This window comes from Leucopleurus acutus, assembly GCF_964270905.1.
Source record: "Leucopleurus acutus genome assembly, chromosome: 12".
In the NCBI taxonomy this organism is placed as follows: Eukaryota; Metazoa; Chordata; class Mammalia; order Artiodactyla; family Delphinidae; genus Leucopleurus; species Leucopleurus acutus.
The window spans coordinates 87,044,549-87,057,334 of NC_139154.1; the positions used below are offsets into that span (position 1 = coordinate 87,044,549).

A 12,786-nucleotide genomic window follows, 5' to 3' on the forward strand; every position below is an offset into this window, starting at 1 on the left:
CTGTCTGGGAAAAACAGGTGAAAATTACTCATTCACTGTTGACTGAAACAAAATTTGTATAGCATTCTTGGAGGGCAATTTGGAAATATGCACCAAAAGCCTTAATTACACATATCTTTTGATTTAGCAAATAATCCCCTAAAAGCTATCTTAAAGAAATTTTAAAGGATATGAATAAAAATTTGGCTTCAAGAATGTTTATGTGGTGAAAATTAGTAACAACCTAAGTATTAATCAAAGGGGATGTTAAATACAATGTTATTGTTCTTCCATTAAAAATCATGTTATAGATTAGTATTTATTGAAATGGAAACTACTAACTACCATAGAACGTTTACAGAATGAATAACAAACTCCTGCATAATACCCAAGAGAAAAAACTGCAGAGGCCATATTATCACAATGCAATGAAAATATATCCTAAATAACTCTAGGGTAAAGAAATCAAAACTTAAAAATTAAAATTTAAAAACATCCAGAAAAGAATGAGAATAAGAGAGCATTACAGGGACTTCCCTGGTGGTCCAGTGGTTAGGAATCCACCTCCCAATACAGGGGACACGGGTTGGATCCCTGGTCGGGGAACTAAGATCCCACATGCCGTGGGGCAACGAAGCCCATGAGCTGCAACTACTGAGCATGTGGGCCATAACTACAGAGCCCGCATGCTGAAACTACAGAGCCCACGTGTTCTGGAGCCCTGCGCCACAACTACAGAGTCCACACGCCACAACTACTGAGCCCACGCACCACAACTAGAGAGAAGCCTGCACACCATAGCGAGGAGCCCACGCACCACAGCGGAGGATCCCACATGCTGCAAGGAAGATTCCGAGTACCACAACTAAGACCCGACGCAGCCAAAAATAAAATAAATAAATAAATAAATAATAAATAAATAAATAAATAGAGCGTTACATAGCAAATGTTATGGAATAACAGCCAAAGTTCTAATCAGAAATAAATTTACGAGGTTAGAAAAATACTGATACACCCAAAGAAAGCAGGAAGAATATGAAAAATTAAAAGCAGAAATTAATCAATATAATTAAAAAGATCAATTTTGAAGGATATCAAATTCCATATCCTACAAAGAACATATTCAAAACCTCACATCCATTGCTGAGGAATTTATAACAGTAAAACATTGACATCAAATTAATGTTTAAAAAAGAGGTACCTGGTTAAATACATTAGGATGCATCCACATAAAGGAATTTAATGTAGATATTTTTTATATTCGAGGAGCTTCTTCAATGATATGGGGGAAAGATGCCAAATTTTGTAAGCAAAAATAATTAGGCTTTAAAATATGACTATAAAAATGTACCTTAGAGTCATAAACTGAGGCTGAAAATTGTGCACAAAATTGTGGACACATGTATTTTCGTGAAAGAGAAGATCTGTAACTTCCCTTAGATTCACAAAGATATCTGTGACCCTAAAAAGGTTAAATGCCACTAACAGACATCCAAATGGTATTGCTATGCTAATTTCTCAGGGGTGAGATCATGGGGCTCTTAACTTTCTTCTCTATGCTCTTCTATAAATTACTAAATATGTATATTATTTATTAATAAAAGGGAAAATTACGTTTTTATAATTACTTCTAGAATTTTTTTAAACGTCTCATTTAAAAAGGTATCTCGCTTCCGCCACAGCAGCCATTAAAGAGCAGCAGCCATGGCTCTGCGCTACCCCATGGCTGTGGGCCTCAACAGGAGCCACAAGGTGGCCGAGAACGTGAGCAAGCTGAGGCGCAGCCGCTGCCACGGGCGCCTCACCAAGCACACCGAATTTGTGCGGGACATGATCCAGGAGATGTGCGGCTTCGCCTCTTACGAACGGCGGGCCATGGAGCTGCTCAAGGTCTCCAAGGACAAGCGGGCCTTCAAGTTCATCAAGAAGAGGGTGGGGCGACACATCTGTGCCAAGAGGAAGAGAGAGGAGCTGAGCAATGTCCTGGCCGCCATGAGGAAGGCAGCAGCCAAGAAGGACTGAGCCCTTCCCCTCTGTGCACAATAAAACTTCTTCAGAAAAAAATAAAAATAAAAAGATATCTCCCTGTCCCCAGAAGCACACACACACATGCACAGAAACACAGCATAGAAGAGACTCAGATATAGGATAGAGCATCTAATTCTTAGAACTCTTCAAGTCATTCCAAAGAACCTAAGCAATTACAAGAGATTAACAGAGTGATGTTCCTGAAATTTAGAAATATTTGCTGAAAAACATGTATGCGGACTTGAGAGAACAAATCCTGTATATTACTGCCAGATCACCCTGCCATTCTAATTCAAAGTGATTCTAGATCTTTTTTTATCCCGATCTTTTTATAGGAAATCTTCAGAATGAAGAAAACTATGTTACCACCAGGATCTGGGGCTCACTGCCATGCTAGGGTTATCTGTGGACTGGAAACCAGTGGGAAGGTCACAACAGTGAGTCTTGAGTTTCAGGTGTTCGCCATACTAACCAGTTCCAGCAGAAAATGAGGAAGCGGCAAAAGTGTCACCTTGGGTTGCTTGAAAGCCTGGGATCAAACTCTCAGCTGAGCCTCCAAGCTTCTCAGGATGTTTGCCTGGAGGGACAAAATACCACTCGGTTCATCCCAGCAGAATCCCATGATGCACACACAGGCCAGGGGTGAAGGGCACCCTCCAAACCGACATCTAGACTTGACTCATTTTACTGCATTATGGCAACACCTTGGCTATTCAAAGGTCCTTGTCTGGTCACTGCAGTAACTGAGAAACAGCTGAGGAAAGAAAGGAAGTCTAAAGCTCTAAAGCTTGAGGACATTACTCAGAGCACAATGCCTCCAGCCTTCACTCTGAATCGATTTATCTCTACATCATTCTAATGAGTTTGATGATCTGTTTTCCATGTTGAAAGTAGTTATGAGAGCAAAAGAGAAGACAGATGGCAGCAGTGAGATGCTATGAGGGACAGGCACAATGACAATGGCTTAATGTAAAAGCCAACAGTTGAACAACAAGAACAGTGACAGGAAATTACTAAAAATAGATACAAGAATTTTAAAACTTGGGAGTCACTTAATCAGGTGCAAAATACTAGTTTTCAATAGCACATGAAGGTATTTCTGTTTACAGTCTAGAACAGTAACTGGCATACGTAACAATGAAACAACTTGACAATAAATGTCAAAGAAAGTTAAATCTTATGCCCTATGAAGAAAAAAAAAGGCAAGAAGTGTATGGATTTTTAAAAGATGTCTATAAAATTATAAAGCTAAAATGTTTGGTCAAAGCTCGTATCATTCACTCCGTTCTGATCATTCCTTTACCCTGTGCTTTTGTCTACACTGAGGTACTTTTTTTGAACTGTATCATACTGTAGAATTTTCCCAGGGTGTGTGCTGTTGTTTTCCAAGGTATATGTGTGTCTGTGAGTGGGTATCTTGCCTTCCAAATTAGACTGTGGATTTGAGGGTAGAAATGGTACCTTCTGTTTATTTGATCTCCGCTCCAGGGTCAGTCAACAGTAATAGAGAATTCTGATCATGAAGATTCAGTGTCTACATGAGGGCACACTCTCGTGGGTAAGCAGCTACGACTTTCTGGGATAATAAACCCACTTAGGACAAGGTACCATCACATTCCTCCAAGGAGTGAACATGCTTGACACTATCATCCTGATCTATGCTACCAAATCTTTCCTAAAAGTTTCCCACTCTCCTTGCTGCCACCCACAAGAGACCAGGATTTCCTAAGGATGAAGAGACTTCGGTGCCCTAGTAAAAATACAGGCTGATTTGTGCATATACTTCAAAATCAAGTCTTTGAAGGAAAGAAAGACCCAAGCCTACATTTTCACATGTGTACCCCTCTAGAGTTAATCACAAAAAGACACCAATTACTCACCTTCCCCCAGCTTGGCAAAGTCCTTGTTCAGCAGTTCTTCAGCTGTGAGTTTGGAGAAATTGTCGTCGTCAAAGGGATTCCATGTAGAACCTTCTGAAGGATTATAAACGTTTTGCTGGGAGGCCCGAGGGGAGCCTGAAGGAGTGGTGGTTGCAGACCTAGGTAGGTTCCCACCCCCACGAAATAAAAAGACATATAAAGGTTGAAAAGGGTCAACCTATTTTCTCTTTGTTTCAAGAGCAAATTATTTTATAAGTCAAACCATTATTTTCTACAGTATGTTTCTAAAAGGGCTTCCCGTAGCAATGGAACAGTTTCCAAAGATGCCCTTTCCACTGTGTGAAACAAACATCTCCCTTTCTTTGGTGATTCACTGTCTCCCACTACATCTTTAACCTCTTGCTTAGATTTTTGGTCCCATCTGCAAGTTCTTTCAATTCAGGATCCCAAAGCCACCTGTTCTTAGGCTCGTGCATCCTGTGGTGACCACTGTAACATTCACAACAGCTCCAGAGGGGCTGACGCCTATTCCGGCTGCCTCGCATCTGTCAGGATCCAGCATCAGTGGACACCATCACAGTTAAAGAGCAACAAAGACATTTACCACCATCTTGAGCCCCTGGGTATCATCACCTGATTTTCTTCTAAAGTCCCTCTTGATGCCCTTTGCATTTACCTCATGACTCAATTTAAAGATTTTTAACTTCCATATATGGTTCCAAGAAAGCTGAGAGCCTGACACTGCATTTACGCAACAAGCACTCACTGCAATCTACTTGATGTCAGGCACAGAGCCTGTCACCGGATTTACAAAGGTTGATTAAGCCACGGTGCTTGCTGTGGATGAACTTGCAGGCTAGGTCAGCTAAACATACAAATAAATAATGATAATACAGTGTGATACATGCTCCAAAAAGGGTTCAGACAAAATTATATATGATACCAGAGGAAGGGTCAAAGAAAATATAACCTCCATCATGGATCTTGATGAATAAATAAGCATTTCCTAAGTGGACCAGGAGGAGAGTGGCAGTTCCACCAATGTGATATAATAGTCCTTGGTCTGTTAACCAGTCGGTTCAGATATTATTCTACAGGCAATGGGGAGCCAATGAAATGTTATCAGCATGGAGAGATTTGATCAGATCAAGAATTTAGAAAACACATGATACAGTATGGGATGGAAGACAGACTGGAAACTGTGAGGCAAGTAGGAAATTATTTCTTAAGATCAGTCTGATCTACAGGAAAATTCAGTTTCTCAATAAACACAGACACTCACCCCTACATATACATCTACACACAACTACATACACATGCAAAAATCACACAGTAATATTCCCCAGCAGCCCTTGCCCACAAAAGCAGTACATACTTGGACTTATTGAGACTGGCCTCAGCTGCAGCTGCTTGGAGCAGCTGGGTTGATTTGCTGGCAGGGACCCCAAAGACTGCGCTGTGGGTCACGTCGCTGAGAATCCGCCTGTGCCCAGCACGCTGGGCCTTGGGGGACGATGGAGGAGTGAGAGATCCGAGTTTCTGCCCCTGGATGGTAGGAGGTGGGGTTGTCTGAACCTTTGGCTGTTGTCTTATGGGGGCTTGAATCTGCTAGGAAGAGAGACAAAAGCGTTAAAAAAAAAAAAGGGGAAAGGAAAAACAAATAAGCAGACGAGCATAACAAAAATGCCATGTGGGAGCTAACATATGGCTCAAATGGCTCAGTTTATCAAGAACACCCAGAAAGAAAAAAACAAGGCTTTGACGATCTGAGCTGCAGCCTTGAGACTGATACCAGCATGGTACTTACCTGGTGCTTATATATAAATTTCAATCTTCATCGGCAATAATATACAGGGTAACCATATGTAACTCGACCCAGATCAAAGACTGCAGAAGCTAGTCCTAGCTTTAAAGACCTAGAGAGTTTCCTAAAGGACCACTTTCTGCTTTAGGAACTCATTCAGAATGCCTCCACAGGGCAGCCTTTAAGCATTCTACTGGCACAGTTACAAGCCAATGAAGGCACACCTCTAGCTAAAACACATTTGAGCTGAGTGATTTCTGCTAAGAGATCTCTTTCTGACAGAGCTCAGACTACTAGTTAAATGAGACAGAATCTCACTGTGATTAATAAATGGCAGCACTTTTTTGCTTTTGTTGTTAACACTCTAGTTCATTGATAGGATGGGTCTTACAGGATTCTGTTTCTCTGGCAACCCCTGAGAAAATGTACAGCATTGGAGCAGTGGGATTATCCTGTTCCCATCTTCAGTTTGGAAATGGCACTGAAGAACCATGTAGAGAATACAGTAAAAGAGAAGAAAAAATGTAAAAGCCCTTGATGATGACTGATCTAATAATACGAGGCCTCTTGACATATAGGTCTTCTTCAGAAGGAAGGCAGGACACACTGTCACCACAGAAAAACAAACTGGTGGGAACATCCTTGTGGCCACATAGCGAGTCTTTAAGCATAAGTCTTGATCTACAAAGTTCTATGTCAAGAAAATGAACAAAAATTAATATTAAGAAGGCCACCTAACCCTTTTCTTAACTGTCAATCCAGAAATAAAGGAACTCAGAATATTAAATGCCTCAGGTATTGAACTATCCCTTCCCTCCAGTCCTTCATCTCAGATTGGAGCTGCCCCTCCACGCTGCAAATTGGTTCTCACATTCTGTTTCTTCAAAGATGAAGAGATTTAGGAAACTAGAGTGTCCAGCTACTTGGGTCAGGATGCTGACAGCCTGGGAGTTTCTGTACCTATATTGACTCAGACTTTAATTTTATTGAGGCAGGCTACGTACATGTGAGAGTACACAACCACTCACCAATCGAATGAATGATACAATATAAGGTTCTAATTCCGATCAAATTAAAGTCAAAGGGTAAAGCAGCTGACTGCATCTCTGAGTGAGAAGCAAAGTGCTCTGGGAAGAAGACCAGAGTTCCAGCTCCACAACTTCCTCAGGGGTCCAGAAGTACATCTGCAACAGCCAGCCTAAAGCCAGTACCCATAGGGGCGAGAAGGGATTTAAGGACAGAACTAGATTTGCTTATTTCTTGCAGTTTAAGACATTCACTACACTGAAAAGGGTACTTAACTGTTGAGGCCCTTTATTTTGAAGAGTCCAGACTACCTGGAGAACATTTTCCCTTCCTTCTGCCTATTCTCTGTATGCAGCACACCGAAGAACAGATGCTTCCATCATGAGGACACCTTGTTTTATCACAGCTACCAATTCAAACTGGCTGCCACCCATTCAGCCACTCCCCACAACAACCCTGTCAAGCAGTTTTATTTCCAATCAGAAACTCAGAATGAAGAGTCAAAAAAGACCTTAGAGAACATGGATTCCAACTCCCTCATCTTAGAAGAGACCAGACCAAGGCCCCCTAAGGCTAAGTGCTCACTCAAGGTCACACGGTCAATTGAGGGCAGAATCCATGTCTCTTGACTATCGCCCAGGACCCTTTTCTGCACCATGATGCCTCCTCATCCAAAAATGGGATTGGGAAGGGGGAGGAGGGAGAAACAGACCACAGGGGGAGAAGAAGCAAGGCAGACTCAAATGCCTATCTTGCCAAAGATTTTTTAAAAAACAAAATATATAACTATAAAAGGAGTATAATAACATCAAGAAATGTAAGGATATAGACTAGGGGAGAAAAACCACCCGGACTTCCATTCCACTACTCTAATACAACTGTTCTTATCTTTCTGGTATCTTATATTTAAGTCTATTTCAAGTACATACTCGTCCCATAATCTCATCTCTCCTCTAACACTACCTCATGAGAGTTTCCATACTATTGTACAGACTTTTATGACCATGATTTTTAAAAATTAATTTATTTTTATTGAAATATAGTTGATTGTTTTTGTTTTCTTTTAATATTTATTTATTTTTGGCTGTGTCAGGTCTTAGTTGCGGCATGTGGGATTTTTCATTGTGGTGCACGGGCTCTTCGTTGCGCCGTGCAGGTTTCTCTCTAGTTGTAGTGTACAGGCTTCTCTCTAGTTGTGGCGCATGGGCTTCAGGGTGCATGGGCTCAGTAGTTGCGGCACGCAGGGTTAGTTGCCCCGCGGCATGTGGGATCTTAGTTCCCCGACCAGGGATTGAACCCAAGTCCTCTGCATTGGAAGGCGGATTGTTAACCACTGGCCCACCAGGGAAGTCCCTATAACCATGATTTTTAATGGCTGCACGGGTGAGTTGTTGGAACGAGTTAGGTTGCTTCCATGCTTGTGGCTATTATTAAGACTGCAATAAACATCTGTGGGGTATGGCCATCCTCCCTTTGCAGATTGCTGTGAGATGGCTGCAGGGTATACTTTACATTCAATTACTTGCTTCTCTAGCAAAGTCCTACAAAGGGTCACCGGAGAAAGGGAAGGGTCAAAGCTGGGAGGTTCTCTGGCTCCTGGCTGAAGCACGTTCTGTTCTCGTTCCTTCTCTGTGCCCTCAACCACCTACCCCTGAACAAAGTGCTCAAAGTATTTTTGCATTCAAGGAACATGGAGAAGGATCACAGTTCATTCCCAAGGAAGTGGATACTTTTGTCCAGGGTCAGCAGAGGGGGACCCCATAAGAAGTGTATAGTCAGTGGTAGATGATCACGTCCTCACCCTGAACGATCATTGTTATTATCCTTGAACACAGATCAGGATTCTTCAGTTCATGCCCCAGCTCTGGTGCTATCAGTCTGTGTGTCTTGGGTGATCCCTTTCTAGCCTGGGCCTCAGTTTCTAATTCCATTAAATGAGGACTGGACAAAATAAGATTTCAACTAGCTACATGATACAATAATTTTTTTAAAACTCTTTTTCCATTAACAAGAGGAACTTTGTCGCTTGTTAAAAATACAGAGAGTAGCTGTCTACCAAACGCCTGCAGGAAGACCAAGCTGTTTCAGAAACGAAGGTGTAAAGACACTGAACACACATTTAGCTGAGACTTAAAGAAGACAATCTATTTACGGCACTGCTTCCTTTTGAAGGGATGTAGCTTTTCTGGTTTAAGATGAGTGACAAAACTCTATTAGAAATCAATCCTCAGAAAGATCGTTTCTTACTTTTCCTTCGTTCTTCTAGTGGTTGGGCTTCCCTGGGAATAAGAGAGTAGCTGTGATACTCTGTCAGCTGGGTATGTAAAATGCCTTTTTCTATCATTATAAAATTTTCTATTACTGTCACTCTGTGAGTACTCATTAAAGGCACTCATTAAAGGTCAAAGTATGACGTGCCTGAGGATGTACCTGTAGAGGTCAATCAGAAGAGCATGTAGAGGTCTTGATTCTATACTCAGCCAGTATCTAGAAATGAACATGCCGAATTTCTAAACTGACAAGATGGCTCAAACAACAGTCAGATGCTCTGGTGCCCAGAGGGGGATCAGGCCACGACAAATGGCCTCAGCAAGTGGGCCCTGGAAGGGTGCTGCATAGTAGACTTATTTAGGTGGCCAGTAATATCGTCCAAGACAAAGAATAAACACAAGACTGTCAGGACTCAGGGTACAGGTGGAGGCCTACACGAACCTCCCGAGACTGGGAAGGCCACAGTGGTCAAACTGCCCCCTGAAGACGGGAAAGGGATTAGCTCTAACCCTACCTAGGGCTTTGACTGCTTGACACTGGCACTGACAGAGACAATGAACAGCTCTTTCTGCCAGCCTAATATTAGAGTGAGAAATAAGAAAGTTCATCGTCTATTAATCCCATACTCCTAATTTATGCCTCCCCGCTCCCTTCCCCTTCGGTAACCGTAAGTTTGTTTTCTATGGCTGTGAGTCTATTTGTGTCTTGTAAACAAGTTCATTTGTCCATCAGCAACCTAGAATCATTTTTCTAAAACCTTAAGCTTCTAGAGTATACCTCATCCTTTTCCTGGATGTATCGGGAAAAGATCAAATATCTTCACCACCAGGGCGGGGAGCAGCCGTGCCACACCAGCTGCTGCGGCCTCTTTCCCACCCTTTCCCTAGCCCTCACTGTGTGCTCCTCTTCTGGTTGATTCTCACCGCTGGCTCCTGGGCAGGGGCTGGCTGGGGGGCTGTGGCTGGCTGTGCCTGGGCCTGCTGTAGGGCTACCACTGCGGTCTTCTGCTGCAAGGCAGCCTGCTGAGTCAGCAGCTGTTGTTGATGCAGGGTTGTGGCCAGCTGCTGCTGCTGGTAGAAGCTCTGTATCAGCTGCTGTTGAGAGCTTCCTTGGGCTACCACGGGGAACTGAGCGATCGCTGGTTGCTGGGCTGCAGGGTGTACTGCCTGAAACTGAGCAAGAGAAAGTGGCAAGGAATGAAGAGGTGAATAAAAGCCTGTCTCAGAACCATATTCCACAAAGGATGAATGTCTCAGTAACAACTAAGACCGGTGCTGAAGCCAAAGGCAAGGGCAGGTAGGGCATCTTTTACCTTGGCCTGAAAACTCACGAGGGGAACCTCAGGGCACGACATAAACACAGCAGCACGTTACACTGACAGGCTCCAGTCACTGCACTACCTGCCTCCTGCAGTGCAGACTGGCTTCCGAGGGGTTTCTGTGCCTGGCCTGAGGGCATCCATCTGACTGTACATCTTGTGACTCCACATGCTGGAGCGTAACAGAAGCTACTAAATGATCTGCTAACCGCAGAAGTTATCCCTCTCGTAAAGGGATTTGGAAATAACCAGGATTAAAATTCTTCCCTACGTGAACAGGATGAAGCAATGATGACACTAAGGAGAATAACCTAAATGTTAACTCAGTTATCAAGCCTTGCTGAAAATCATTTCCCAATAGCTCTCTTTATTATACTCCCATCTTTAAACATTCAAAATAGTCAATATACTCTACCACTTAATGATATTTTATCTTATACTGGTAGCATGGTTTCAAGTTATATTCTTTTATAAACTTCCTGAAGACAGGAATACTTCTCTACTCCTCACTGCTAAGGACTCTGTGTAAGGCACAAAAACACAGCTGAAAAAAGGGCCTACTGATGAACAAAAGTCAAGATCTTGTCTGTGAAAGCCCAAATACTGTCACTGAGTTGTGAAGTTAACTGGGAGGATATTGTTTGCCTACTGGGGCAAAGTTAAAGCGTCAGCAAAAAAAGCAGATATCAATAAATAGCTGGCTACTTATAATAGCAAAATGCTAGAAACAACCAAATGTCTGTCAACAGGGGACTGATTGGAATAAACTATGCTATATATCCTTTAAAGGGAACACTCTCAAGTTGTAAATAGGAATGAAGGATACCTCCATATATGGGATGGAGGGAACAGAATTTTGCAGATTTAAGTTTGAAATTATGTAAATGTTTTACATTTTCACAAAACAAAATTAAACCGAAATTTAAAAAGCAATAACTAAACCGCAAAACAAAGCAAATAAACCTGTGTATCAGATTAATAGCCAAACTCCTAGAAAATAATGTGCTAAACATTCTAGGTGTAAGAATGGCAAAGAAGGGCTTCCCTGGTGGTGCAGTGATTGAGAGTTCGCCTGCCGATGCAGGGGACACAGATTCATGCCCCAGTCCAGGAAGATCCCACATGACGCGGAGTGGCTGGGCCCGTGAGCCACGGCCACTGAGCCTGCGCGTCCGGAGCCTGTGCTCCGCAATGGGAGAGGCCACAGCAGTGAGAGGCTCGCATACTGCAAAAAAACAAACCAAAAAAACCCCAAAAAACAAGAATGGCAAAGAAATCTTAAACTGTTTTCGGTCATCATATTGGTATTGTTATCTTGAAACTATAAATCAATTCAGAATTATGTTAATGTTGTTAGGAATCAAGATTTCCAGATGAGAAAGATTCAAATATAAAATCCAAGAAGTTAAACAAAAATCTTATAATTACAAATCTGCTTTAGAAATATAAATTTGAATTCATGGTGTATATTCTATTAAAAAAAATATATATATATGTGTCCTAACTATTCACTGAAAAGGCCTAAAAATAATAACCAACCCATTAGCAAATGGGTATCCCTAGTAGCAAGACTGTGGTCTCTAAATATCATTTCCATTAAAGGGAAACAGCTCCTTGGAGAAATGGCTGATTCCAGGTCAAGGGCAGAATGATTCTGGAACAGCTTGTTACACCAAATAGCAAGGACACATTAAAGGCTACTGGAGTCACAGCCAAAGGACCCAGGAGCCAATCTGAAGAGACTTCCACTGGCCAAAACTGAGACAACTAGGACAAATTTTTTTAACAGCAATGTGTGGAAACATATCAAATATATTAAGATGCATGAACTCATAATGATACTAAGAACAAAACAAAATCTTCATTGTTCACTTCTGGATGGTACTATGAACAAACTCATTATTCTGAAAACTGGTAAACACAGGGAAAGAGTCATGCATTATTTCTGCCTTTTCTGTACAAACAGTACCTCAGGGTAATCAAATACTTGCTGAAAAAGTTCTTTACAGGGGACTTCCCTGGTAGTCTAGTGGTTAAGACTCCACGCTTCCAATGCAGGGGGTGCGAGTTCGACCCCAAGTTCTTTACAGAAAAATCCAGCCCCTAAATGAAGATGGAATGCTAGAATATCACCGCTTTGCCACCCCTAATGAATTAATGGACTTAGGAAACAAACTGAAGGGGAATATTAAGTGACTGGATCAGACAGACAACGCCAAACCCACAGATTGATCTTAATATTAATAAAAGAGGGGACAAGCAGACTTTATCCACAGTTTCGCTTTCTGCAGTTTCAGTTACCCGCGATGAACAGTGATATGAAAATATTAAATGGGGGGCTTCCCTGGTGGCGCAGTGGTTGAGAGTCCGCCTGCCGACGCAGGGGACGCGGGTTCGTGCCCCGGTCTGGGAAGATCCCACATGCCGCGGAGCGGCTGGGCCTGTGAGCCATGGCCACTGAGCCTGCATGTCTGGAGCCT

The 12,786-nt window shown here is 42.4% G+C and overlaps 2 protein-coding genes across 2 annotated transcripts in view; one reads left to right on the forward strand and one right to left on the reverse strand.

Annotated features, from left to right (window-relative positions):
* Positions 1 to 12,786, reverse strand: part of AAK1 (AP2 associated kinase 1) — a 166,681-nt gene that overhangs the window by 39,810 nt on the left and 114,085 nt on the right. The window contains exons 13-16 of the mRNA XM_082852018.1: positions 9,912 to 10,160; positions 5,263 to 5,495; positions 3,888 to 4,045; positions 2,480 to 2,584 (exon numbers count right to left, since the gene is read on the reverse strand). Of these exons, the coding sequence (XP_082708144.1) occupies positions 2,480 to 2,584; positions 3,888 to 4,045; positions 5,263 to 5,495; positions 9,912 to 10,160 (745 nt within the window). The remainder of the gene's footprint in view (positions 1 to 2,479; positions 2,585 to 3,887; positions 4,046 to 5,262; positions 5,496 to 9,911; positions 10,161 to 12,786) is intronic.
* LOC309969466 (large ribosomal subunit protein eL36-like) lies at positions 662 to 2,446 on the forward strand. The gene has a single exon (XM_082851285.1). The coding sequence runs from the start codon at positions 1,684 to 1,686 to the stop codon at positions 1,999 to 2,001; it is 318 nt and encodes a 105-aa protein (XP_082707411.1). The 5' UTR covers positions 662 to 1,683; the 3' UTR covers positions 2,002 to 2,446.

Coding starts and splice junctions, on each gene's coding strand:
- LOC309969466 (XM_082851285.1), top strand. CDS start 1,684: ATGGCTCTGCGCTACCCCATGGCTGTGGGCCTCAACAGGAGCCACAAG.